At 40.7% G+C, this 27,698-nt stretch overlaps 2 protein-coding genes and 1 long non-coding RNA gene across 5 annotated transcripts; 2 read left to right on the forward strand and 1 right to left on the reverse strand.

Annotated features, from left to right (window-relative positions):
* The first annotated feature begins 502 nt into the window (after positions 1–502).
* FH (fumarate hydratase) lies at positions 503–17,337 on the forward strand. 2 transcript variants are annotated; one of them, XM_086896197.1, is made up of 10 exons: positions 503–706; positions 7,676–7,810; positions 8,967–9,077; positions 10,456–10,632; positions 11,420–11,602; positions 12,564–12,729; positions 14,466–14,669; positions 15,884–16,011; positions 16,444–16,597; positions 17,130–17,337. In XM_086896197.1, exons 1-10 carry the CDS (start codon positions 587–589, stop codon positions 17,270–17,272), a joined length of 1,521 nt encoding a protein of 506 aa, XP_086752323.1. In that variant the 5' UTR covers positions 503–586; the 3' UTR covers positions 17,273–17,337. The 2 variants fall into 2 exon arrangements, with proteins under 2 accessions (XP_086752323.1, XP_023773834.1); XM_023918066.2 differs by lacking the exon at positions 503–706 and adding an exon at positions 5,965–6,066.
* Positions 5,727–13,942, reverse strand: LOC147655547 (uncharacterized). The gene is made up of 2 exons (XR_015288843.1): positions 7,567–13,942; positions 5,727–6,081 (listed from the first exon to the last, which is right to left on the reverse strand). It is a non-coding gene; the product is annotated as an uncharacterized LOC147655547 (long non-coding RNA).
* A 308-nt stretch (positions 17,338–17,645) lies between the features above and the next one.
* CHMP5 (charged multivesicular body protein 5) lies at positions 17,646–27,462 on the forward strand. Of its 2 annotated transcripts, none has more exons than XM_086896233.1 (8): positions 17,646–18,336; positions 22,168–22,272; positions 23,010–23,056; positions 24,594–24,687; positions 24,771–24,842; positions 25,771–25,879; positions 26,243–26,355; positions 26,872–27,462. In XM_086896233.1, exons 1-8 carry the CDS (start codon positions 18,268–18,270, stop codon positions 26,920–26,922), a joined length of 660 nt encoding a protein of 219 aa, XP_086752359.1. In that variant the 5' UTR covers positions 17,646–18,267; the 3' UTR covers positions 26,923–27,462. The 2 variants fall into 2 exon arrangements, with proteins under 2 accessions (XP_086752359.1, XP_086752349.1); XM_086896223.1 differs by having other exon boundaries at positions 18,326–18,980.
* The last annotated feature ends 236 nt before the right edge of the window (positions 27,463–27,698 follow it).

A 27,698-nucleotide genomic window follows, 5' to 3' on the forward strand; every position in this document is an offset into this window, starting at 1 on the left:
GAAAAAATTGTTTTCTTAAAGGCTAAATGTTGGCTGCTCTTGTTAAAAAAACCCCACAATGTTGGAGAACCTGAAATGTTGGAATATTGCTGCTGGTGGGTGGAAAAATGAAATTACCTTTCACTCTCGAAGGGTTTCTGCACTTTACACCAGGGAGAGACGTAGCACGTCGGAGCACTCCGCCTCCCTGGGCAGGAACTAAAGCAGCGGGCTGCACCCTGACTTGGCTATTTTTATAAAAAGAGCTTTGCCTGTCATTAGGAAGGAGAAAATGGAATAAGGTTTTATACATCTCTGAAAAGGCTACAGTAAGGCAGAAAAAGCTCTTGCTTTTTCCCCCCCTCGCGGATAAATCGCTGCTGCAGCGCTTTTCCCTCTGCCCTTCGCCCGGGGCGGGCGGGCTTTCCCAGTTTTTCCCAGACCGGGGGACCGGCCCCGGGGCCGCACTCGCCGCCCGCCGCTGCTCCCGCGGCCGCCCATTGGCGCGGCGGGGCCTGCGGGGCCGGGCGCCGCCGGCACCGTGACGCTCGTCCGGGGCGGTGCCGCCGCGCCTCCCGCCCCCGCGGTGCTCCCGGCCCCCGCCACCATGCACCGCTCACTCCGCGCCTGCCGCCGCCTCGGCCGCTCCGCCGGTCTCCTCCTCTCCAGCCCGCCGCCTGCCGCCACCCCCGGCCGCTGGATCCCGGCGCCGCCCCGCGCCGCCATGGTGAGCCCCGGGCGGGGAGCGGGGAGCCGGGAGCCGTGACCTCTAAGTGCCACCGCCGGCCGCCGCCGCCCTCGCTCCGCCCCCGCCCCGCAGGGACTGGGGGAGCGGCGGCCGCCGGCCGCGTTGGGGCTTTAATGCCGTGTGTTGCTCCGTGAGGAGCGCACCGGCACCGGGAAGACGAGTCCGCCACCCTCTGCCGGGATTTTGCGGCCATTTCCCGCATCCTTCCTGCGGCCGGGCCCGGCTCGGCCCCGCTCGGCCGCCGCTGCCGGGCAGGCCGGGATGCGCAGCGCGCAGCTCTCCCGTGGCGCTGCCCGGGCTGAGGTTCAGCGGGGCCCTGAGCACGGCCCGGAGCCGGCAGGGCGCGCATCCTGCCGGGCAGGAACGGTGCTGGGACCTGCTTCACAGAGCTGCGCTGTGCGGCAGCGGCTTCCACGGGAATCCTAGGCGCTTTCTTGGAGCTGTTGAGATGCAAATAATAAACAGCTGTATCCTCACAGGAATGGGAGTGGGAATATTCGTCACTGGAATAGCTTTGGAGCTGCCTGAAAACTAGGGAGCTTTCAGCTGAGAGCTGCCCGGTACTTCTAGCAGGCATCATCTGTAGATATTTGCGTATAATCAATTAGTTGTCGGGCTCAGACGCGAATGGGATTTGATTGTTGCATGCGGCTCAGCGCAGAAACAGAAACACTGTTTGGATAAGGAACTTCAAATCTCAGCACTGACACGTTGGAAGTTGCATGGAAGCCTTAGTCTCAGGTGTATCTTTGTGAGTTCACTCCTTAAAATGAGGTAATATAGACTGTGAGAGCAATTTCAGCAGAAGGCGGTGTGTTTGGGGTTTTATCGATCCCTTAGTTGACTAAATTAGTTAATGAATTTATCTAGAACATCAGTTTCCAAACTGTAATATTGATGAAGGTGTAAAAAGTAGCATTTAATAAAAAAAGCTTTCCAGTGAGTGAGAAAACTTTATGGTGGGTGAAACTTAACTGCATAAGAAAACTGGTGTCAGAGCAGACCATGTAACTCAAGCCACTGGCCTGTTGGATGGTTCCCCTTTCTATTTTTCCATTTGGCATCGTTTGAGAAAAACATTATAAATCATCACCCTCATTCATTAGCTGAAAACGTGGTATTTATGAGTCTGGTCTACAATCTTAGAAGAAAGAGATGTGTTTTGCTCTTTGCAGGTCGGAAACGTGACCAGTCCTGTGTGTGTTGTGAGTTCCTTAGGTTTAAATAACAGCACTACTTAAAACATCCCTCAGTGGACTTGGAAGTCAAGCAGCTGTTGATTTTTTTACAGGAAAAGTTCTGTATGTTTTTATGGAAAAGAGGAACCATCAAAAGATATACTAACCAGTATTTAAATTAAACAGCCAGCCAACAAACCCAAGCCATCACTTTTCGATGTTTGTAGAGATTTTCTCAGTAGCAAGAGTTGTTTTGAAACATATTGTGTATGTAGATACAACCAAATTCTCATGCTGTTCTGGTATGTTTATTGTGTTGCCTTTTCTTAGAGCTACATTGCACAAGATGTTTTAAATGGAATTGTCATAATGGTCCTTCTGTAGCTGAACATTGTAAAATATTAGGGTTTGGGTTCTAAAGGGTGAATTTCAGAATTTGTGACTCAAATTGTGTTATAAAAGAGAAATAATGTTTAAAAATAAACATTTTTCGTCTGCTAAAGGAGAGCAGTAGAGCATAAATTGCGCATTCTGACAGCCTCAAAAGACTGCTTTTGACATGCTAAAAATGATGGTTCTTGGAATCTAAATACTTACCTCCAAAAGTTGCTGCATCCATAAATGAGAATGTAATTTTCCACAGGAAGCATTATTGCAGCAGTTTTGCCGTTTGAGTATCACCGGTGTGTTATGGTGCAATCAGTTCTGATCAGTTCCCTGCAACAAGGCAAAAGTACAATTCTATTTGCCTAACTGTAAGCTTTGGACTGTGTTTGGGTCCTAGGGGTTTTGGAGGGCTGAGAACACCTTGTCAGGCCTTCTAAAGAGGGGAAAAAAAAAAAAAAAAGTTTTGTAAATGTGAAGAACCGTAGTTGTGAGCAGAGCCTTGCTTGTAGCTCGGGTAGAATTAGGTGAGCACATGGGTGCGCCTTGGTTACTGGCAGAGTTTCCAAGTCTCCTTTTGGCATCTCCTGAGGCCCAGGGATGCTGGAGTAGAAGGTTGATGGAGTGTGCCACTGATCCAGTGTTTTACAGCTGCTCCTCTGGGTCAGGGAGTGACTGCAGAAACCGCTTTGCATACAGGGACTGGGACCTTCAGCTCATAAAGCCACTCAAGAGGTTGAATTCTAGCTGAGGAAGGAGGAAATAATTTGTTACATTCACACTCAGACAGTGGTTGCTGCACGAGTCTGAAAGTAATGATGCAGCTCAGTTCCTTCAGTCTGCATGGAAAACATCCATGTAACAGCATGTAACATCCAGGTGTAACAGCACCTGTTACACTGGAAATCAGCAAATGGCATTCTTCTTAAAGCACCTTGCCCTGTTAACTTCATTGAAATTTTTGAGCATGGAAGTTGTTTTTTCTTTTTTTAATAATGATTTCATTGTTGAAAAGTACTTGTACGGGGATGTACTGATCCTATTTATCTTTGTTTCACCATTGTTGACATTGGAATTATGTAAGTTTGAGGAATCAGTTGTGTAACTGCTAGCTTTTTTGTCTAATAGGTTACAAGCAGTTTAACTTTTTGTATTGTTTGAGGGTGAATACTTTCAGTTATTAAACCCCTGATGATATTGAGAGCTGGACTTGGAGCTAAATGGGTTCTGCTTATCCAGCTCTGTGAAAGCTTTGCATTGTGTGCTTTTCAAGGTGTCCAAATGTCAAAAGCAGGGATTTCAAAGACAATGAGTCAGTTATCCCAATCGTTGGAATACTAATGTGTGCACATGTATGGTAAGACCCACAAGCATTAAACATAAACTAAATTAAACATTTTTGGTAGTGATATACTAAAGAAACATTTACTATATTCTGTTTCTTGTTAGCATGTAAATGAAAGCTAAGTGACTCAAGCAGGACAAAGAGGATTAAAGAACATAGGAATTGCTTACTCTTCCACACTAAGCTTTTGAGGAGTCAATGCCTGGGAGAGCATCAGCCAAAACACAAGATGTGGTGAGCAGGATAGCCATGTGGGAGCTAACCCTTGCTGTGGGCTGGGCTGCAGTTTTTTCCAGTTCACAGGCACCACCTGCTCTGAAGTAGTTATAGTGAGCAGAGCTGGTGTCTCTGGTACGTGACTGATGGTACCTGATGACAGTGTCTCCATCTGGCTGGGGATAATGCTTAGGACAGTAAAGAGACTGGGACACTTCTTTCTCTCTGCTGCAGCTTGCCATTCATGGTGATGCAAACCTGGGCAGGAAGAAGGTCAGGGCTGCTGGGGAGTGTGTTCTGGCCGATACCCAGCTGTGCTTCTGTCCAAGAACACTGAGACCCACTAAAGAAGGAGCAAGTAAAATGAACAAAGAAGAGGGATGAACAGTCTGTCTTCAGAAGTGGACTCCTAGGGAAGACTAATGAACATACTCTGTGATATTGACTCACTCACTCATACTGTGTGAACATAGATGATGCTTTCTCTGTTTTCTGACCTAAACTTTATGTACTCAGCGCTGCTGAGGCCACACCTTGAGTCCTGTGTCCAGTTCTGGGGTGCTCAGTTCTGGATGGACACTGAGATGCTGGAGTGAGTCCAGAGAAGGGCACTGAAGCTGGTGAAGGGTGAGGAGCACAAGTCCTGTGAGGAGCAGCTGAGGGAACTGGGGTTGTTTAACCTGGAGAAAAGGAGGCCTGGGGGGGACTGTGTAACTCTCTGCAGCTCCTGAAAGGAGGCTGTAGCTAGGTGAGGGTTGACTTCTCCCAGTTAGTTACAGGATGAAAGTGTTATGAATAAGGTGTAGTGATTGGCTCATGCAAATGAGGAGGCATTATTAAGTATAGTGGGAAGAAGTTCTGTTAAGGTTTATAGTTCTTTTGCCATGAACTCTTGTTCCAGTTTACTTTTGAACCCTTTTCTGTTCTCCCCTCGATCCTCCCCTTCCCATTTCGTGGTTACTGCCTGGCAGCTCTGGCCAACACGGCTGTCAGAATGTGTGTGGGGGGCATATACTTGCCCTTTGCAAGAGGCAGCAGGGAATGAGGGACATTGGTTGCTGGGAGGCTTGGCAGGGTAACATCTCATCAGCAATCAAGATGTTGAAGGGGCTCCACCAATGCAAGGCACTGGGGACTGACTGACAGACCTTGGGAGGAGCCAAGTCTACCTATAAGGATGAGGCCACAGACCCTAGGAGGAGCCAAGCATACATGTATGGCAAAGCCACGGACTGTGGGAGGTGCCAGGACAACATATTAGGACTGCTCATGAATATTAATGTTGCCAATGCAACCTTTTGTGTATAAAACGCCACTTTGTGAGCAGAGCCTCTGGTGAGCAGAAGGATTCTCGCTGTGCTCCTAGCGCTGCTCCCCCTTTGCTCTGTAATTTTAACAGGTTCTAATAAAATTTTATTTACTTATTCCCGCCCGGGGTCTGAGTCATTTATAACAAAAGGAAATGGCCTCAGGCAGCACCCCAGGGAAAGTTCATGTTGGACATCGGGAAAAATTTGTTCACTGGAAAGGTGATCAGACATTGGAATGGGCAGCCCAGGAAGTGGTGGAATCACCATCCCTGGAATTGTTTATGAAATGGCTGGATATGGCACTTAGTTTAGTGGTTTAGTTGACATGATGATGTTTGGTCACAGGTTGGACTTAATGATCTTGGAGGACTTTTCCCACCATGATGATTCTATGATTTTTACATCAGGGAGTTTCCTGAGTCTGTGGTTTGTCTGTGTAAATAACCCAGTTTGGATCTTTCTTCTGAGGGCGTACCTCATCTTCCCTGAAGTCTTGTGAGCTTCCTGCATCCTCAGCATCAGCTGTCAAGGAGTTTTGTCAGTCTGTATGAAAAACGACCTCCCACTTTTAAAATCTTAAAGGTTTATTAAACCTTAACAAATACAACAAAAGACTGAATAAGGAAAAAGGACAGTGCGCTGAGAGCCGGGTGACCCGACAACCATGACCTCGTCTACAAAATCTCTGCTCCGCCTTTTATACCCCTGGGGGTTACCTCAGGCAACACTGGCCCCTCCCAAGATCTGTCAGTCAACTCTTCCTCGCTGTCCATTGGTGGAGGCTTCTTTCTTGCAATTTGATTGGTGGCAGGTGTTGCCATGCCACGCCCCCAGCAACAAGCCTTCAGTACATGTCCTCTCTCCACATGTCCTGGCCACCAGGGCCGTCCCTTGGCAGCCGTACAGGTGGGAAAGGGAGCTCTGGAGAGGACAGACAACATCTAAACAACAAGTCACAATAACATAACTGTACATCAATAAAGCTTCTCTTAACATACACATAATATTCATCCCTTAACTGCCAGAGCCAACCATCGCAGTACCCATCTGTACTCTGTCTGCTGGGAGTCTGCTGCTCCCTTTCCCTTGCTTTGCACCTGACTCCTACATCTTAGGGCTCCTGCGTCTTGTGTTGGAAGAGATGGTCAGCAGTTAATTACTGGTTATACCTCAGTTTTCCTTCAATCCTCTGGTTATCTTTTTTTCTGAAAAAAGTCACTTGTCTTAAGAAAGCTGTTACCTACCTTTTGTCAACTTTATTGCCTTTGAACTGTTCCCAGTAATATGTGTTTTGGGTATGAAAGAGCCAAATCTGCACAAAGACCTCAGACTGTCAGTGAGTCATGGTGGCACAGCGGTGTTCCTGTTTGTATCTACTTTTCTTGATAGTTCCTCACATTTGATTTTCTTCTTTTACTGTGCTGCAAGACGGACTTGACTCTATTGATGAGAGTTTTTTTTTTCCCCTAAGGACCCCTGAGGGTCATGGTTAGGTCAGGAACCCATATATATCAGGCTATGTATATGTATATACCCTGCCTCCAGGGCTGAAGTTGTTTTACTCTATCCATGATAAAGAAATGAAAAAGACTTCTCCCCCTCCCTGAACTCTGAAAGAAGGTAATCTGCTCTGCCTGGAAAGGATGAATACCTTTCTCACAGAAAACTGGGACTTTGCTGACCAAGGTGTGGGAAGAGGAGGAATAAACTGTTCTTGCTTCCTGGCAGTTCCATAATCTTTGCAGAACTGCATATGAATGTGATCACATCATCACAAATTAATGGGCTGTTATACAAAAAGTGAAGAATTACTTTTTGGGGGGTCTGTCAGCTAAAATTAATTTAGCTGTGCCTGTGTTAGATAATAACAGATGCTAGGTGGATAAATGGCATAGAAACATTACCATACATAAATATTGCACAAAGTATACCTAGATATACGTAGATATAGTTCCTTTGTGTTGCACAGCTAGAGAGCATCTGTGTTCATGGTTTAATAGGCTAGAAGGGATAATTAATGGTCAGTAATTTGGTACTGGATTAGTCAGTTGCTCCCTTCCAGTATTGAGTGTCTCCTGCAGTGTGGATTTCAAATAGGAATTATGTTACACATGTGTTGATTGCGTGGATGCTGCCAGAATTCTTACATGCTACTTCTTCAGTTGGGTTTTTATGAAACACCTGTTCTGTAAATTGTGAACTAAGTTACTGACTCTTTGAAAACATAATCTCTCCTCAGGATGAGGTTTCATGCAGTGGGCACTGAGGTCTTAAACACTGTAGTGCTGCCTTTCACCATGTAAGCTACCTTACACAATTTGTAGTTGTGGCTTTTGGTATGACAGCTGCTCAAACTAGAAGAATCAACTAGAAGTCTCAACTTTGAAGATATAATTAGAAACATACCTGTGACTAGCTGCATGTCTTGGCTTTCTATTTTTTCCCATCTTCTTTTTCTTGACTACCTGCTTTCAAAAAATTGCCAGTGTTTGATTTTTTTTTTCCCTTTCTATAGTCTTCTCAAGAGGCTTTCAGGACAGAATATGATACCTTTGGTGAACTGAAGGTCCCAAGTGACAAATACTATGGTGCCCAAACTGTAAGATCTACAATGAACTTCAAGATTGGAGGTGTTTCAGAGAGGATGCCGGTAAGTAATTCAAATCCGTGTTCTCTTCTTCTTTAGCGCTGCAATGCAGGTGGCTGCAACAAACCTTTTGGTCCCCTGACTTCAGGGTAGAGGGTGATGAAAATAAAGAGGGATGGGCACAATTGTGTGACCCGAAGAGTAAAGATCTTTAATAAGCAAAATAACAAATGCATAAACTGGACAACATATGGGGATGTACACAAAAGGTGAGGGCAAGGGTGTTACAGTAACTGATATAAACTAAGGTGGGGGTGGAGTCTGAGGGGAAGGAGTGAATAACAACTAGAGATTATGAACATGTAAAATAATGCAGCAAAATATAACCAATGGTAACAAAGAAACTATGGAACCTTCTAGTCTTATTAATGTATAACTTTTCAGGGGGCATTGTGGGTGATATTTTACTCACCATGACTACAGGGATTTTTCCTACAGCCTTCATCGACCCCAGCACTCTAGAGTATGTTTTGTATGTGAAAGTGAATACCTTCTTCTTAGGCTTTTGCTGGAAGTGTGAGCAACTTTGAATTTTAATTAAAGGTAGAAATTTCGTGGCAGTATATTATTCTAGCAGGAATACTTCTTGTTGTGTTTAAATAAATTGAATATTGCTTTTGAATAATTTTATGGGGTTGCTTTGTTTTTTAATAACCAGGATGAATAGAATTGTCTTTCATCGTTTCAAAGATGAAAAAACAAATGCAGTAATTTGATGTAGCATTTATATAGTTTGTTACTGAAGTAGTCTAGTAGAGTTTGAGTTGATATAAACTTAATTTGTCATGTGTAGCTGTGCATAAGCCATTAATGTGCACGTGCTTTGTCATATACTTACTCTCCATGTACTGAAATTTGTCAGTTTTCCTTCAAAAGGCTGTTTTAGAAATGGAACCAGTTCAATTCTAATGCTAATGATAAACAGAGCACACCTGGGCTTGCAAAAACAGCTGTGTGCTGCCCTCTGTACTGTTTGGATGAATGTTACTGTTAGTGGGAGCATAGGTCAGATGATCTGACTGCTCTCTGGTTTGGCTGCTGGACTACTGCTAGATTTAAGATCAGAAGGGGTTTGGTTTAGAACTAGACATGCACTATAAATTGATAACATGTCCTTTGGGGGAAAGAAATTGTGTTTAAACTTACCCTTGTGTCTCAGGTCCAAGTTATAAGGGCTTTTGGCATCTTGAAGAGAGCAGCTGCAGAAGTAAATCAAGACTATGGTCTCGATCCAAAGATTGCTAAAGCCATTGTACAGGCGGCAAGTGAGGTAGGAATGAGCTGTTTAAAATACTGCAACTGCCACTGTATTTTTGTTAAGCTTTTCACAGGAGGTTGGGCAATTGTGTTTCTCAGATTGGTAGAGGAAAGTGTTTCCTGTAAGTAAATCTTGTTCTCCAGAGATAATTTAATTAATATATTTTACTATTTTCTTTCTTGCATGTAAAGAAATGATAGAACGTTCAAATGCATGTTGATAAATGCCACCCAAGTGCAGAGAGTTGTGAGTGACCATTATTTGAGGTGTGATAATACCGGGTGATTTGCTTTGAATAAATCAACATATTTGTTTATCTAGAAGCATTTTTAAGAGTTTTCTTGTTCTGACTAGCTTAAAAATATTTCAGTGGTGGCAGAAGCTGTGTCCTCTTCCTACCAGCTGTGGCACCTTAAGTCCTAAGAATCAATAGCATTGGAGAACTTCAGAATAAGTCCAGATTCTTCTGGTTTCTAGGGTTCCCCTAGTTAAAGGTGGATTAGAAGTTTTGGTAAATTAAGGCTCCTTAGTTTAGATTAATAAATTTTAATAGTTGTTTGTGGCATACTTTATTGTATTTTAAAAACACCTCTGCTATGATAACATTTCCCTCACCTCCAAAAAAATTTTCTAATACAACTTAAATAAAATGAGGAATCAAGTTACTCTTGGAGGTGGGAACGTTGCCCCTGTATAAGATGGAAAATACAGAAGATACTTTCTTGAAAAGCATGATTCCAGGAGGACTGATGTGTCCTGATAATCTGATTTTCTAGCCTGAGTTGTGACAACAGCTCTTTTGTTTTTCTGAGGTTAATAGCATGGGGCTGATACTTCTGAGCACAGATTTTGATACTATCACAAACACACATTTAGAAAACTCTCTGAATGTGTCTAAGATTCAACAGGCTCCAAAAAATATTGATCAAACAGGAGAATGCTTTAAAAAAAGGAGGTGTTTGATACTGGCAGCCATCTGCTGGCTTCATTGATTCAACATGTAATGTCTGCAGGTGTAAGAGGTCTGCAACTTCCCTGTATGAAATTTCTTTATTGAGAGATATCAGAGTCCAGTTACACAGAGAGAAGATGTAACGTGAAGTACCTTTTAAAAATATTTTCTGTCTATGTCTGTAGAACATAAAATCAAATTCTATATATCTCTGTATTTCACAATTCTGTGTCTTCAAAAAGCATAGTAAATGTTTTTTCCCTTTTAATATCTAGTATTACATAAAAACATCTTAATTATTCTAGTGTAAATTAACTAATTGCTATATGTAGATGTAAAAATATAATGTAGAGCGTAATTTTAATTATAGTAATAAAATTTTCAGGTTTATTCTTTTTTTTCTAGTGGAACAATTTTCCTCTGTTTTTTCCATTATAGGTAGCTGAAGGAAAATTAAATGATCACTTCCCTTTGGTGGTGTGGCAGACTGGGTCTGGAACTCAAACCAATATGAATGTCAATGAAGTCATCAGCAACAGAGCTATTGAGATAATGGGAGGCACACTGGGAAGCAAAAAGCCAGTGCATCCGAATGATCATGTTAACAAAAGCCAGGTTGTTACACTTGTTTTATTCTGCTTTTAATTTCAAATGTTTTGTGTCTTTGAATTGTGAATTTTGAGTTTTCTTGTATCCACTGTTTAGGTTAAAAAAAAAAAAAAAAGCTTTGTGGACAACTTTGGCAGCAATTTTCTGGTTTTTTCGGTTTAAATGAACTTTAAGATGTTTTTCAGTGACAGTATGAACTTTTCAGATTAAAATCTTTGAACTCATTCATGATAGATAAATTCACACATAATGTATTAGATAATGGTGGCCTTGTGACAATCACTGCTAGAGTCTTAAAGATGTTAAATATAGGTCCAGTTTCTAAAAGTTGGATAAGGGTAGACATTATTATTATTATACTTCTCTCTTAAACTTCTCCTGCCTTGAAGATTAAGACACTGACTTTTTCCCTTCCTGATCCTTTGTGTTTACTCAGTATTCTGTGAACTATGGATTTAACTTTATCAAAGCAGCGTGTGTTTTAAAGTCACCTACAATACCTTTAAAACCATCTGTCCATTTGTTAGCTATCTCTCATAACTACTATAGTAATTCTTTTCTTTTGTCCCAAAATTGTTATGATCAATTTATTAAATTTAACTTTTTGTGGGTGTATTCATAAAAAGTTGATTTATCAATAAGGAACTGACCTTTTGGAACATCCCTAAGTTGTTTACTCTTAGTTTAGTTTCTCATAGTTTATGAGATTAAGAGAATAAAGCTACACACGCACATCTTACAGCAGCAACGGTGAGAAAAGTATGTAAATTAATTTATTGCATTTTCTCCACAGAGTTCAAATGACACTTTCCCAACAGCAATGCATATTGCTGCTGCCCAGGAGGTTAATGAGGTCTTGTTACCTGGACTAAAGAAGCTACAGAATGCACTTGAAGGGAAATCCAAAGAGTTTTCCCAAATCATAAAAATAGGGCGCACTCATACGCAAGATGCTGTTCCACTTACACTTGGGCAGGTAAAAAAAAATAAAAAACTATGCATTTCTTTGGAAAATTCAAACTTAAGGCTGCCTAAATTAAGTTTATAGTTTAGGATAAAATATAGGAAAATGGCTGAATCTCAGCCTGAGTATTTTCAGTCTGTACTGGAATTCATTGGATATGCTGTACTCTAATACATGCATCATAACATATATTATTTTTTTTTCCATATGTGCTTTATTTCTAACAGTAGTAAAATATAAATTATTTGTAAATGCTGTTTCATTACCACATAGAATAGTACAGTTTTTCTGTTACACTGACATTGCAGGGAAGAGGTAATTGTTGTCTGTAATCTGTAAATTTATGTAAGTTATGTTTTCCCAACACACACAACTATTAAGTATTGTGAATGAAAATTTCCCATACATAATCTTGAGTTTATAACTGTGTGTGAGTATATATATATGATGGCAAATGTTATCATATTGTTAGGAATGGCTTATATTATAGTAATTTAGTAATTAATTAAACTGAATTGATAGAGAAGCTGGTAGAATTTATGGATTTTTTCCAAGAATGCACAGGCAGGGTTTTTACTAATTAAAATCAAGTGAACAAAGCCCAAGATCCATTTCTTTATTTGTACTTTGAGAACATAAATGTAATCTTGGAGCTGATTTACTATGGAATCAGATCCTTAGTTGCTTAGTATGCAACTAAGATAAAAGGTGAGGGAAAGATGCATTATATATATGCTTTTGTATACTAAGATTGGTTTAATGTATAATTTCTTTGTAGTATGGGAGCAGTCCTTTAATAGATGTATATTTTCCCTCTTAAGGAAAGCATGGTTAGATTTAGCATTTGGGTAAAGTTCAGTGCCTTTAAGTTTTTAAAGGAATTAGTCCAATCATATTAAAAATCTAAAGTAATCTGGATGCTTATTCTTGGTTGTTGTCTTTGATCCATAACTTTGTCCTCCTTTCTTCAAAGGAATTTAGTGGCTATGTGCAACAAATTAAATACGGTGTGGCTAGGATTGAATCCACCTTGCCAAGGGTGTATCAGCTGGCAGCTGGCGGGACTGCAGTTGGCACGGGATTGAACACAAGAATTGGCTTTGCTGAGAAAGTTGCTGCTAAAGTGGCTGAACTGACAGGTGAGGAATGGTATTTGGGAGTGAGTTATCAGTAAAGCAATGTATGTAACAGCCAGTCAAATTCAAACAGAATCTGTCCAGTTTCCATACTTCTCATAAGATTAAACTGTATTTATATTTTAACGTGAAGCTTTTGTTAATGCTAAGTGTGATATGCCTTCTGCTTTGGATTTTTCGTGCAATGTATTTTTATAATTATACTCAGTACATTGAAAGTGACTGAAATGATGGTGTTTATCCAAGCAAGGCACTTTGGATATGGATACAGTTTCAGACTTCTATTATTAGCCCAACTATAATGCTTCTGTCTTCATCTTTGCTCCTCTGGCTCTCTTAATTTACAGTGACTTGGTGCAGAAGAAGGAAAAAAAAAAACTTCCAAAGCCACTCTGTTTTTTTCATATGAAACAGTAAAAGTTAACTGTCTGATTTTTTTTGATTCTGTCTTTATAGATCTTAAAACTTAATTTACAGTGCAGTTGAGTTTTTTGATGTGTAAACCAGATCTTTTGTCACAGTATCAGTTTTCAAAATGCCCCCCAAACAAATCTGTACTTCTGTCATTTACATTTGCTGTAAAATCTGAAATTGCTTAGTGACAGTATTTTTGTTTTAATGGATTCGTTATTCAGTGCCTTTCAGAGGGTCAAGACTGTCTTGTACCCTGAAAGAGAAGTAACTTGCTGTAAACAACAGGTGCCAGGAGCAGTACAGGACATGTTTTGGTGGTGTTAGGAAGCTGTCTCATGTTAATGGACGTTTTGTGTTTTGTATGGGCAGGTTGTATGAGTAGGGCAGACCCCTGACGTTCCTCATGCTCTTATAGAGGGTGTTTATTGGCAAGAATGAAAGGAGGAGTTTGGATGGATCTCTATAACTGAGAAGGCAGCTCTGCAGTTCACAATCCATGCAAATTTGGTGGGATTTGGTGTTTGTCAGGAAGTGCAAAACACTGGAAGTTACAGGAATTATGCTGCTCTCCTTCAAACTGGTGCTGAAAGCTCAGATCAGTCATTTTGGGGGGCAGAAGTCCAGCCCACAGTCAGTCCTTAGTGATGTCTGTAATTTTTTACAGTCCCACTTTGCTGGGACTGTCCTTCCAGGGCAAAGTCCTAAATGAATGTTTTTCATTGTGGAGCCTAGGCTTACATCTCAGGCATTTAATCAACATAAACAGAGCTGGTCCTTCCATTGCTCCTGTACTCTTGCAGTTGGCAGGCATCCTCCTAAGGCTGATCCAATTTTTCCAAGTTCTGGCTGGTTTATTGTTCCCTTCCATTGTGATTACTTCTTACTTACCCTAATACCTGCACTGTGCTGCAAAAACATCTGGTTTTTATAACTGAAAGCATCACAGCAATTAACAATCTAAACTATCTAACTTGATTTAATGAAAGAAATGTCTAAGCTGGGCTAACTTTTGAAAGGTTATTGACATTCACAAAGCACTGTGGTGCAGAAGCAATGCTTACAATGCAACACACTATAAAGGCTTGAAATTTGTACCCTTGTAGGTGGATGCTCAAACTTTGTACTCTTCTATATTTTAGTGGCTTTCATTTTTGTTTCTAATTCACTTTAAGAAATATGTTTGTGAAGAAAGCTCTAGAGGAAAGAGATGATCTTACAGGGTTGTTAATTTTAACTTTTTATTAAGCTAGTTATGTGTTTGATTGTCTGGTTTATGTCTGCAAGAAGTGCTTCACTGTTTTAATGTTTACACTCTCTCCCTGTAGGTTTGCCTTTTGTCACTGCTCCAAATAAGTTTGAAGCTCTTGCAGCTCATGATGCTTTAGTGGAGCTCAGTGGAGCCATGAACACAGTGGCTTGCAGTCTAATGAAAATAGCTAATGACATTCGCTTCCTGGGCTCTGGACCACGCTCTGGGCTGGGAGAACTCATCCTGCCTGAAAATGAACCAGGAAGCAGCATCATGCCAGGTACAGGGAACATATATGGAGAAAAACGAAATGTTTTTTATTTTTTTGACCATGGTCTCTTAACAAGTGTTTAGCAAACACCATCACAAATGTCAGTAAGTCCATGATTCTCTCAGGTTTTACCTACTGCCCTATTTTCCAAAACCTCTGTTGATAAAAATGCTTGCACAGCTTTGTGTTGGCTAGTGTATGGGGGAGAGTATTATCTATAAGAATATGGCTTTATTAACACAAGTGTACTTCTCAAAACTTTCTTTTAGAATTGCAAGATCTCTATAATTTTTAGGTAAACACATTCCTGAAATAATCTTTAATCTGTGAATTGTAGCAATACTGTCATGTAACTTGATTTTGGTCTCTACTTCCTACCATGATTAGTGTTATGCACTCACATTTTCCCTTCTGCAATGATCTCACTGTATGGGAGGATAAGAAAGAAAATAATAATAGTAGTAATCATTCCTTTCCTCTTCTAAAAGCATATGTACATATGAATATAATACATCCAAAACTATTCTAAGCTTGTTCTTCCTGTATGATAAACTGTAAAAGGAGCAAGTCATGAACATATCTGGCTCTAAAAAAGCAAACAATCAATCTTCTTATCAGGATTATGTCTAAAAATTAAATTATAAAACCATAAAACAAACTTGCTTTAACTCGCTCTAAGTTGGTGTGTTTGTTGGGTTTGACAGGGGGTTGTTTTCTTGGGTTTTTGTTTTACTGGTTTTTTCTGACAGTGTACTAACTTTATCACAAAGTAATTCTAACAAATTAGTAATACTTCCCTTGAGCTGAGTGAGATTTTTTACTGGTCTCTCAGAAATTCCAACTTGCAGATGTCAAGACATGTTATAATCTCTGGACTGTTAAGAACTGTGGTAATGAACAGCCGTTTAGCTCATGCACATGTCGACCTGTTGAGCTCATACTCAGGCTCTCAGTCTTGGGAGACTTCTGAAGCAGCCTTCTGAACAGCTTCTGTTTTACAAATCCTTGCTGAAAATACTGGAATAGTACAGTCAGTTTAATATAATTTATGGAAATACTTTATTTTCTGTAGTGCGCAGATACAGATGAGTAAGACAAGTTAACTCTTACAAAACATTTTCTATTGAATATTATTTGGTAAAAGGCTGCTCATGGTTGGTTGGTTGGTTGGTTTTTCCCCTTTCTTCTCCTTTGGTAACCTTTTCTCTCTCTTTCACAACCAGGAAAAGTGAATCCTACCCAGTGTGAAGCTGTGACCATGGTGGCGGCTCAAGTTATGGGAAATCATGTTGCTGTTACTGTAGGAGGAAGCAATGGACACTTTGAACTTAATGTATTTAAGCCCATGATGGTAAGTTCATAAAGTTTTACATATCTAAGACTTTTAAAAGTAATTGTTTGTACAGTCAGATAACTTATGGACAGAAAAACCCCTCAGCGAACACTTGAACACTGCCAAGGTTGGGGCATCCGCAACATCCCTTGGATACTGTTCCAGTACCTCACCTCCCTCACAGGAAAGAATTTCTTCCTGATATCTGAGCCTAAATTTTCCCTCTCTCAGTCTGTACCCATTGTTCCTTGTCCTATCACTACAGATCCTGACAAAGAGTCCCCTGTCTGTCTTCCCTGTAGGCCCCCTCCAGGTACTGGAAGGAAAATAGCCTTCCAGTTAAATAGGTTGAAATTGCAGGGAGGGCACTGGTTATGAACAAAGGTGCTAGAATGTGCAACTAGTAATATCTGAATTAAAAAATTGGTGTTTCTTTCTTTGTCTTGTTAGATTAAGAATGTTTTAAACTCTGCAAGACTTCTAGGAGATGTGTGTGTTTCTTTCACTGACAACTGTGTAGTTGGAATCCAAGCCAATACGGATAGGATCAACAAACTGATGAATGAATCTCTGATGTTGGTAACAGCACTGAATCCACATATAGGTAGGTTTAAGGCTCAAGAACTTCTTGATATACTTTGTGGTAACATCATTTTGTACACTACATTTGTATTGTCACAATGCTTGCGAGGCCAAGTCAGGTCAAAAGTTAATTTACTTTAACATCACCAGTTGCTGTTGTAAAAATTGTGTTCTCCTTGCAGTGGTCATGGCAGGGTTTTAGAAAAATAACTGATTAGTCAAAAGGAGATTGGGAGAGTTTATGTCCCTGTTTTCCTAAATTATCATAATTAGAGGTTGAGTGAAAGATTAGAATATGAGGGTTTTTTTTTAAAGGAGAAGATCCCATAAATTTTTGATCTAAATCAGTTAAGATCAGAATAACAAAATTTACTTTCACTTCAAGTAAGGAGTAAACATTTGGTGTGCATTTCCTGCAAACTGAGTTAAGCAGTAATAGTACCTAGTAATACCTAGCAAATAATTTTCCAAAGATCGTGTCCCACTTTTCTCTCACCTGTAATGAATCATCTAAAATTGCAAATGGATAACTTGTTGGTTTTGTTTTGTAACAGGATATGATAAAGCAGCCAAGATTGCCAAAACAGCTCACAAAGAGGGGACAACGTTAAAAGAAGCTGCTCTAAAGCTGGGGTTCCTTACATCAGACCAGTTTGATCAGTGGGTGAAGCCTAAAGATATGTTAGGTCCTCAGTAACTTCTGTAAAAAAAAAAGTGTTCTTAATGTAAAAAAATAAATAAAACAAATATGATATCATATAATCTGTTAGTTGGAAAAGGCCTCTGAGATCACTGAGCCCAACCTACGACTGAACCACCCTGTCAACTAGACCATGGCACTGAGTGCCACATGCTGTCTTTCCTTAAACATTCCTCCATGGATAGTGACTCTACCATCTCCCTGGGCGGTCAGTTCCCATGTCTAAGCACCCTTTATGTGAAGAAATTATTTTAATGTCCAGCCTAAGCCTTCCCTGGAGCACTTTAAGACTGTGTCCTCTTGTCCTGTCGTTTCTTACCTGGGAGAAGAGGCCGACCCCCACCTGGCTCCACCCTCCTTTCAGGCGGTTGTAGAGAGCGATAAAGGTGTTTCCTGAGCCTCCTTTTTGCCAGGCTAAACACCCCCAGCTCCCTCAGCAGCTCATGGGACTTGTACTCCAGACTCTTCATCAGCTTTGTTGCCTTTCTGTGGGCTTGCTCCTGTTCCTTCCTGAACTGGAGAGCCCAGAACTGGACACAGCACTCGAGGTGCGGCCTCAGCAGCGCCGAGTACAGGGGCACAATCCCTGCCCTTACCCTGCTGGCTACGCTGTTCCTGATTCATAGCGCGGTTTTGGCACACGTTTTATGTTTTCCTGGCACTTTGGACAGATCAGCTGATGACACGATGGGGGTGACCCTACATTGCGAGCAGGCGGTGCAGGCCCAGCTGGCTACACGGGGTGCCATGAGGAAGAAAAGCGTCCCCGTCTGCGGGGCTGCTGAGCCTCCGTGCGGCCCGAGGGCCCGTCCCCCCGCGGCCAGCCAGCGGGGCTGGGAGCCGGGGGCTGCGCTGCCGAGACAGCGCTTCCTGCTTCCCGCGGCCCTTCCTCCGCGGGGCGGGCCGGGGCGGGGCCGGCCGTGGCCTTCCGGGTCGGCCGGGAGCGCTGCCGCCGCTGCCGGGCCCGGGAGCGACTCCGAGGCACCGCCGCCATGAACCGCTTCTTCGGCAAGGCGAAGCCGAAGGCGCCCCCGCCCAGCCTCACCGACTGCATCGGGACGGTGAGTGCTCGCCCCGGGGCGGCCGGGCCCGCTGAGCGCTGCGCGGCCCGGCCCGGCAGCCGCCGCGGCGGCCCTGGGGACGGCAGCTGTGCCTAGGTGTGAGTGAGTGTGGGGACACTGCGGTGCGTGGGCACAGTGTGTGTGCCCGTGTGTGGATATGTGCATCGCAGAACCACGGAATGGCTTGGAAGGGACCTTAAAGATCGCCCAGCTCCAACCCCCCCTGCCACGGGCAGGGACACCTTCCGCTGAAGCAGGTTACTCAGAGCCACGCCCGGCCTGTCCCTGGGCACTGTCGTGTGCGGGGATACACGGTGTGTTTTGGTGAGCGTGTTTGTGTGTCCGCACACGTACACTGGGATGTGCCTGTGTATGTATGTCCAGGCACCCATGCCTGCGTTTGTGTCCTGCGCTTAGGAGCGCATCCCATGAATGGGTGCACGCAGTGAGCAGGCATGGCTCTCCTTACATCCTCATCCTCATCGATGTTCTCAGCATTGGCGTCTGAGGACTTCTCTGATTGCACTCCTAGCTCCTGCCGTGGCAAGATGTGGCAAGGCAGGGGCAGAAGCAAGAAGATCACTCTCCCTATCCAGTACAGAAGGGTGTTTTGTCTCTTAGGGCTGGTAGGATTGATGCTAAAGGTATGTGCAGCTGGACAAATAAGCAAGTTCAGACCAAGAAATGCTCAGGAAACACGTGGCAAAACACTTTACAGTTGTTGTTGTATTGGCCTGCCTGCAAAGAGGGTTAAGAAAAAAAAATGTTAAGATTTATCTTGTAATTTCATAGTCTTTTTGACTTTAAAGTTTATGAAGAAAACTGTAGCATGGTTTTGCATCTCCTCTTTTTATAAACTAATTTTAAGAACTGAAGAAAGAAAATGGAATTTCTTGAGTATTTCTGATAGTAAACAAAGGTCAGTAGTAATGGTTGTGGTATAAATGTAGGTTAACTAAGCTTTGTCACTGGAACCTGACAACAGTTTCCATGGAAAAATCACAGCTTTCCTCTCAGAAGATTTATTTTGCTACCCAGTGAAGAGACTCTCTAAATGAAATACCTAATATCTGTCAGTGGTACCTACACATCAGTCTCTTGGGTATGTGAGTGGCTGGACGGGGAGACAGAAGTGCTCATAATGTTTGTCCTGGTACTTTATCTTACTGACAAAAATCTGTATTGCTTTTTAGCAGCATTAAGCCCAAACATAACTCTGAATATATTTTGTTAGAACAGTGAATAAAGCATCTGATTGAAAATCAGGATGAATTTTCTCATTGTTAGCATTAAACACTTTGGTGGATGACTTGAACTCCAAAATCCATCTGAGATACTACGTGCTTAAATTTGCTATTTTGGCAATATAAGTGGAAGAGCAGGAAGCCTTGTTTCCTTCACAACTAACTCCTTATTAGTCTGTTAGATTTTTCATGCTGCTTTTGCCAGTTCCAAGTTAATGTCCATTTTCTAATCTTGAGGTAAATCAAAAGAAAATTTAGATAGATCGGCAGTCTGTCTTCTGCTAAGAGCTTGTTCAATCCTAAAGGAGTTTTGGGGTGCATAAAAGTGTATTTTAAACAGATGTTTTGATTTGCAACTCCAGGAATTTAGGGTTTTTTCCATAAAAAATCCTGCTGAATGCAGCTTTGATCCTCTTCTAGTTGTTTGTAATTGTATGATCTGCAAGTTTGACTAGGCAAGACAGAAGATTAACTGAAAAGAAGAATTTCAGGTTCATTTTATGCATGTGATGACTTTGGCAACCAATGATGTTACAGGGTGGTTAGTAGTTGTTACTAATAAGCATGAGGAGAAACACTTTTTTTTAGTATTTTGAAGTTTATGAATTAGCTTTTTGTGACAAGTTATATGCAGTAATCTGACTTGTGAAAGGCTTTTCACAATAGTGGAGTCTCTAGGATAGGTCCTGCTAAAACTACAGACATGATTAAATGATTGTTTATTTTAAATTACACGTGAATTATTGTTGAAGAGAGTTGTGTGAGATATTAAAAAACTTGTACTATTTTTTTACAATATTAAATCCAACAGTCTGGGGGCTCAACCACTATTGCTTTTGGGGTACTATTGCATTTCTGTCTTAGACACATTTTGCTCTACCTTTTGAAAGAGTCAAATTGCTTTGTAAGATCTCTTCCCATGTTAGTGGTAATTAACCATTAAATGGCAGTTTGGAAATGTGTTTGGTGAGAAGTGATTAATGCAACATTTTGTTAAAAACATAGACAACTCTTAGGCAGTAGTCATGTCTACGTTTTGGATGTTCTTTCCTGTGTAGACAAGTCTAGTTATCTAAAATTCATTGCACTTAAAGGCAGGGTTTTTTATGTTTGGTGGCAGAGCACAGTCAGATGATTCAAAGCTGTCACGAGGCCAGTAGGAGGAAAAATGCACCAGGAAGTGAAGCATTAATAATGTTTTTTAATTTTTCTTCTTTGTAAAAACACTCTAAAGCTTTTTTTCACGGTAGTAAATAGGAAACATAGGAACAAAAGGTTAATAGTTGTGACAGCAGTGTTAAAAACTCAGATTCCCTTTCTTTTGTGTAAATTGGGGCCCTTGTGTAGCGATGAAATGTTCCTCAGTGTGCCTTGTTTGTGAGTAATAGACAGAAGCTCTTCAAGTCCTAATACACAGTCTAGTTTTTTTGAATAGATTAGATCCATTCTCCCCTCTTCTGTCCAGTCTCATTTTTAAAAGCTGAGGTCCCATGTCATGTGTATGCAAAATTTTTACATAGCTAGTCGATGTGGGAGGTTCTGTCTCTGTTTCCTGCTAGTACTGCTCGAAAGAATCATTATATAAATAAACAAAATAATTTTTTTCTCCTGCAGAGGCCGACCTCAAAGATGCAGTTAGCTGATAAAGATGTTGAGGAGGTGCCATGCTTTAAACATACATGAGTTTTAAAATCCCAATTTTTTCTCTTTCTTGCTATTGGAAAAGTATTTGGATAATAGAAAACTTAATACAAATTTTTCAATGCTGGCTGTGCCCAGACACTTTAATGTCTTGTGTGGAACGTTCATATCAGATGTTTTGCTCAGGATGGCTCTGGCAAATGCATGTTGCTGTCATGGAGCTGGGTTTTAAAAGGGTCATTGAAACACTGAAATCAAAATCCACATAATTGTACATGCTTAGCCACACCATTAGCCAGGCAGAATTGTAGATTTGCACTGATCTGTCTTACGCTATAATTGGAATGCCATAATAATCTAATCCCTGGAGAGTCTCCTTGGAATGAGAAGTTAATAAGCTTTATTTTCTTGTTTCCAGAGAAATGCTGGGCTAGTCATTTCATTTTAAAAAGTCCTTTTATGAATTTGTGTATGCTGTTAGATCTACCTGTACCTATGCTTGGTTATGTAATTGTTGTTTTTAACCCTCTTATGGTGAAGACTTAAAATATATTCCAAATGGCAGCTCTGTGGAATGCCAGCAGGGTACACCTAAAAGTTTTCCATTCCACTTTAGTCCCTGGCACTTTGTGTTACCAGACGTTCTGGAATGGAGAACTGCCTTGAGTGGGTTTGCAAGGGAACATCTCAAAATGTAGAGAACCTGTTACAATGGCAGAGCTTCCTGCAGCCTCAGAGTGTTGTTTCTTGTACTCCTTCTAGAAGTTGTTTCACTTGATTCTGGGTCTGGATTCTCACAAAATCTAAATTGTTTATAAAACCACTGAGTAAAGAAACAATTCAGTTAGAAACACAACAGAACGGAGGCAGTTCTTTTTATTGTCCCATACCCGAATAAAAGCTTAATGAATGTTGTTTTCTTTGTTTTCCCCCTCATGTATTAAAGGTGGATAGCAGAGCTGAGTCAATTGACAAGAAAATTGCTAGGCTTGATGCAGAACTAGTGAAGTATAAGGATCAAATGAAGAAAATGAGAGAGGGACCTGCAAAGGTAAGAACCTTTTGTGGAATTTAAGCATGAGAGGATGTGACTCACACTCCTTGTCATGTGATTTAGCCAGTTCATCAGGTTCTTAAAACTGCATCTTGCCCTATGGATGAGAGATAAGATCCTGCTGGATTATTTTTATTAGACATACATCTTTGAACAGTGTTTTCATTGGTTTTTATTTGTTCCAGGGTATAATGTAATTCTACCGTGACAAGTAACTTGTTTCCCTTCTTCCTTGCTACCTGAATTAAGTCTGGCAGAGAGGCTGTTTTGTTTGTCATCCAAAACAAAAAGCTCCACATTATGCCTAAAGGGAGCGGGGCAACTCATTTTTTAAGGGGATGAACTTACACTATAAAATGGATTTGAAAATAAACATATACGATATAAACAGTATAGTTCAAGTACCTGTTGCAGTGTTATTTTATGCTGACCATTAAAATGTGTTAATGAAAGATAGTTGTGATGGACTAAGTTTGACATGTTATTCTCCTTACTGAAAACATAAATCAGAAGCTGGAAACTGAAAGCTTATTTTCTATGAGAAGCTTTGTGTACTCTCCTGTTTTGTTAATTGTCAATGCAGGCCAAATGCTGAATGTAACTATTGTTAAACTCTCGGCACTAGTAATTGAGGAGTCTTTTGGAAAACTTAAATCAAATGCATTAGGTTTAAACAGCATAATCAAGTGTAAAGTCAGATATTCTATCTAATACAACACTATTGTGTCTTTCAGAATACAGTAAAGCAGAAAGCATTGAGAGTGTTAAAGCAGAAGCGAATGTAAGTTGAAACCTTTCTCAATTTGTGGTTAATAAAAAGTTGTTTTCTTTAGTGGTGGCGCCACTTTCATTTCTCTTTTCAGTACTCTCCTGAGCATTCTTTAAAGAAAAATGCTGAGGAAGCCTTTCAGAAGTATCTCTTTGCATATTTATGGTTTATATGTCAGTATATAAATTTGGATTGGTGGTACAAGATAACCCGAATTTGCTCATTATTACAAATATGTTTGGCTCCTAAACTTTCTGAGAGATTGCCTCATTTTATATTATTAATTGATTACTGTAAATTGTGTATTTGATGACCTTGCTCTGATTTACTGGAAATTTACCTGTTCTCTATGGACACCTTTGAGGATTTGTGCAGATGTAGTGCAGGTAATTATGTCTATGCAGAAACTCCCAAATGGACAAGGATAAGTGATCCTGTGGTCTGGTTTTGTCTAGTGGAATGTCTTGAAAGAGTCCAGCAAGAGATCCAAAGGAAAGAATATCAGAACATGGGAAGTGTTCAGGAGAGTTTCACTGGAATATCTCATAGTCTGTGAAATGCAAATTTTGAAAGCTGTCTGAGCCAAAGCTCACATCATCTTGTATTTCACATCCCTCAGATGAATTGTACCTTTATGGACTCACTCAATTACTTGTTAAGTATTAGTAAACTCTCACAATCCAAAATATCATATGACAAGGGGTATGGTACTTTTGTTAGATGTTGTGAGGAGGACTGCTTGATTCTGGCTTTTAAGTTTTTTTTTTTCCTGGTTTTTGACTATGCTGCCAGCTCATCTTCCTTTATGGGATTACTGGGCCCCTCATAATAGGCTACTGTCATATCCCTCAGTCATTTCTTTCTGTTCTTGTGGAACAGTAATAGGTGAAGTCATTAGTGTCCAGCAAGTTTTGCATGTGGATCCTCGTCTTTCAGACTTCCTGCTTTCCACATTAGAAGGAATCATGGTTCATGCTTTTGTTCTTTTGATTAACTTAACATATTTTACATTCTTGATTTGATACAAGTTAAGCTTTGAGAAAGATGATTTCTTAATCTTTAAAGTCTTTCTTTTCCCTGTGGTTAGTCTTAAAGGTTTCCTGTTGGTACCCTATCCTCCTCCCTGCCCTGAAAAACTCCAATGTGGAGTCACTGTGGATTGGATAGTCTGCCAACTCTTCCATTCTCTTTACAGCATTAGTGAGCATGGCATGCATGTCTACCTTATGGTGATTAAACTTTTGCTGTATCCTCACCTACTTTGTCAGTCTAGGCAAATAAGGTGTTGCTGTCAGTTAAAACAAAGCTTAGTTCAGGAATAGCTTTGTTTGCTTCAAGTACACAGAAATGCATAATGGGCAGATTTTTATGAAGCTGTTTATTCCGCAGTTGTGTATAGTAAGTGAAAAAAAACACCACACACACACAAATTTGTTCCTATCTTTAGACTACTGTTGCTGATTTTTCAGTTCCTAAAAAATTAGGAGTATTTGTGGTAATAAATATTGTAGTGTTTTAAAGCCATTATTTGCCTTTTTTTTTTTAACAGGTACGAACAACAGAGGGATAATCTGTCACAGCAGTCTTTTAATATGGAACAAGCTAATTACACTATTCAGGCACTGAAGGATACAAAGACAACGGTACCAGTTTGTTTATCTCACACTTCTTTAATTTGTTTAATCTGTGCTATATCAGATACAAGCATGATGTTTGACTCTTCTAGGTGGATGCAATGAAACTGGGGGTGAAAGAAATGAAGAAAGCTTACAAGCAAGTCAAGATTGATCAAATTGAGGTGAGCTTTTATAGTTTAAATAGTGAAAGAAGAAAAATAGTGTACTGAAATAATGGTGAGTGGACTATGAACTTGAAGGCAAAATGACTATTTTTCTTCACATGAGTTTGTCTGTCTTTTTTATGGGACCACCATCATAATTTCTTCCTGATTTTTCTGGTACTGCATGATCAGTGGTTTGCCTTAATTGTAGTGATTATTGTTTCCTTGCTGAGCTAATCTTTAATCTCTCCTCCCCTTGCACTTCAGTATAAATGTTAGTGGATACTTCCTGCTATGGCTTTTTTTGTCCTTTTTTGTTTTCCTATGCTGATAATGTGCAGATTAGTTCTTTACCCCACCCCAGTTCAAGGTAGTGCCTGAAAAAGAACAAAACCTAAACAAAAAAAAAACCCAACACCCAAACAACAACAAAAGGCAACAACAAAACAAACCACAAGCCAAATATCAGCAAGGGCTGGCTGTGACTTCAGAAAATGCATAAAAAATCTCCTATAAGATCTCTAAATATAATTTCAACTATGCTGCTACTTAAGCTCTTACCCAGTGCCAGTGCTGAATTCCTTTAAGTTCTGTTTCCTTTTCTGTCTTCTATAAATGCCCTGCATTGTAAATCCTTTAGGCAAATATTGTTTCCTTACCTGTACTCAAGTACAGTGCTAAATAAATACAGTGCTGAGTAAATACGCTAATGTATCCTCTAAATTTTTTCTGGCACAACTCAGGTTAGTGCTTATTTTCCAGATGGTAGATCTGTGTAAATTTCATACCTTATCTGCTTTTCAAGTACTCCTGTCCTGAATGTGTGTCTTGACTTATATTAATACTGCTTCCAAAAAATGGTTTATGTATTAAAAGAATTCTGTGTTGGCATTACTAAACTGAATTTGACTAAATATGGACCAACTGAAAATTATTCTTGCTTCAGGACATACAAGATCAATTGGAAGATATGATGGAGGAAGCCAATGAAGTCCAGGAGGCACTGAGTCGTAGCTATGGAACACCAGAGATTGATGAAGATGATTTGGAAGCAGGTTAGGGAGGGGGAAGATGATTTTTTTATATTATGGAATATAAAAATCATACTGTCATACAGTGATTTTTTTATTTCCTTGGTCAAATGCTGTAAATATGTTTTAAAAAGCTTTGGTAGCTTTTTTTAAACATTAAAGCTGCATTTCCTTTAAGAGAAGTCACAAGAGCATAGACAAACATGAGATACCAATGGAATGTTACAAGGCAGGGAATAAGGTTCTCTCCAGTGTCTGTGTTTATTTCTGACTGATGCTGAGTCTGAATGTAAGTGTTCAGTATAAATCCTGAGTCTGTAAGAGCAGCTTTCCTCTTGCAAAAGGAGCTTCTTGCATGATATTTCAACCAACATAATTTAATTTCAGAACTGGATGCGTTAGGTGATGAGCTTTTAGCTGATGAAGACAATTCCTACTTAGACGAAGCTGCATCCGCTCCAGCAATCCCAGAGGTTACTCCTACGGACACAAAAAACAAAGTGAGTCCTTTGCTCTTTAACAGCAAAATACATTTTTGTTTGGTTTGGGTTAACCACATTGGTGTTGGTTGTTTGATATTTGGGATCCTTAATATTTTGAACAAAAAAGTGTGCTTAATGTGATGTATGCTATTTATGTGTTAGATGTATGGATGCTAAATACAGAGAATTTGAGAATACAGTGTACAGTATACTGAATGCTTCTTAACTGTGTTGAAAATCACTAGGATGACATTTTGTCACTCCTATAGTCACTGTCAGACTGCCAGTAGAATTTAAGTGTACCATTACAGTTCTAGTCTTAAAACCATAAGAAAAGGTTCTGTATGTTTGCTTTTGGGGTGTTAATAGAGCTTCACAGTGAGGAAGAACACTGATGCTCTTGTTTTGATTCCAGCTCTCACACAGTGGCAATTGCAGATACAGACACTTTATAAAAGTAGTAAGGAACATTTCTGTGAAATGTTCTGGTTGCTGGAGAGTTGCTAACCCATCACTTCTTTTTCTTTCCTACAGGATGGCGTATTGGTGGATGAATTTGGGTTGCCAAAGATCCCTGCAACATAAGCACAATGGATACAATGAACTATACTTTTCAAATTGTATTAAGAATCTTTTTTATTTTAAAATAATTCTGGAGAACTTGTCCTTCCAGTGTAACTTTAATATCACTACATCCTAGAATGCAATATGAATGGCTGGTGGTGTTCTTTCTCTGGAGAAAGTTGTTCTACTACTGACTTCTGTTAATGGAAAATTCATCCCAGTTCCTTTCAGTGGATGCAGTCAGTCTGATAGGTTTTGATTTCTGTATCTTATGGACAAAGTAAAACGTGAAGACTAGTGGTGGCTGTTGATAGCTGAGGTTTATTTTGACTTTGTATTATGTTTTCTTTCTTGAGACTAAGAATATACGTTGCTGCTTACTCTCTGTAAAATAGTTCCCTTATTACTACGTCTGTTTGATAAAAGAACTGAAAGCAATTTTTAAACTACCGCAGTCTTGAGACTTTTATGCGATTGTACTTGTAACCTTCTTGAAAACTGTTCGGGTTATCATTAACTTTATGTATTCCGTGGAGACATAAAATCACGTAGATTAGCAGATCCCTTTGTGTGCCGTTTTTTGGCGATTAATTCCGTGCGAAGAACGGGGCGGGGGGGGAGGGCAGGTTATCGGCGTCACAGGGTTGGCCTGGTTTGGGATGGGGAAGAAGAGGTCCCGTTCCCTCCAGGCGTGCCTCGGCCGCGCTGCCGTCGGGAGCGGCTCGGCGGTGCCGCAGCGAGGGCGGCCCGGGAACGCGGCGTTCCCGTTTTCCTCTGCGGAAGTGACGCGCTCCGGG

This window comes from Cyanistes caeruleus, chromosome 1 (genome assembly GCF_971803275.1).
Source record: "Cyanistes caeruleus chromosome 1, bCyaCae1.hap1.1, whole genome shotgun sequence".
In the NCBI taxonomy this organism is placed as follows: domain Eukaryota; kingdom Metazoa; phylum Chordata; class Aves; order Passeriformes; family Paridae; genus Cyanistes; species Cyanistes caeruleus.

Bases quoted from the DNA above. Each gene is read 5' to 3' on its own strand.
- FH (XM_086896197.1), top strand. From the start codon at position 587: ATGCACCGCTCACTCCGCGCCTGCCGCCGCCTCGGCCGCTCCGCCGGT. The intron at 707-7,675 runs GTGAGCCCCGGG...CCCTTTCTATAG, and splicing joins CGCCGCCCCGCGCCGCCATG to TCTTCTCAAGAGGCTTTCAG. The intron at 12,730-14,465 runs GTGAGGAATGGT...CTCTCCCTGTAG, and splicing joins TAAAGTGGCTGAACTGACAG to GTTTGCCTTTTGTCACTGCT.
- CHMP5 (XM_086896223.1), top strand. From the start codon at position 18,792: ATGGCTCTCCTTACATCCTCATCCTCATCGATGTTCTCAGCATTGGCG. The intron at 22,273-23,009 runs GTAAGAACCTTT...TGTGTCTTTCAG, and splicing joins TGAGAGAGGGACCTGCAAAG to AATACAGTAAAGCAGAAAGC. The intron at 24,843-25,770 runs GTGAGCTTTTAT...TTCTTGCTTCAG, and splicing joins TCAAGATTGATCAAATTGAG to GACATACAAGATCAATTGGA.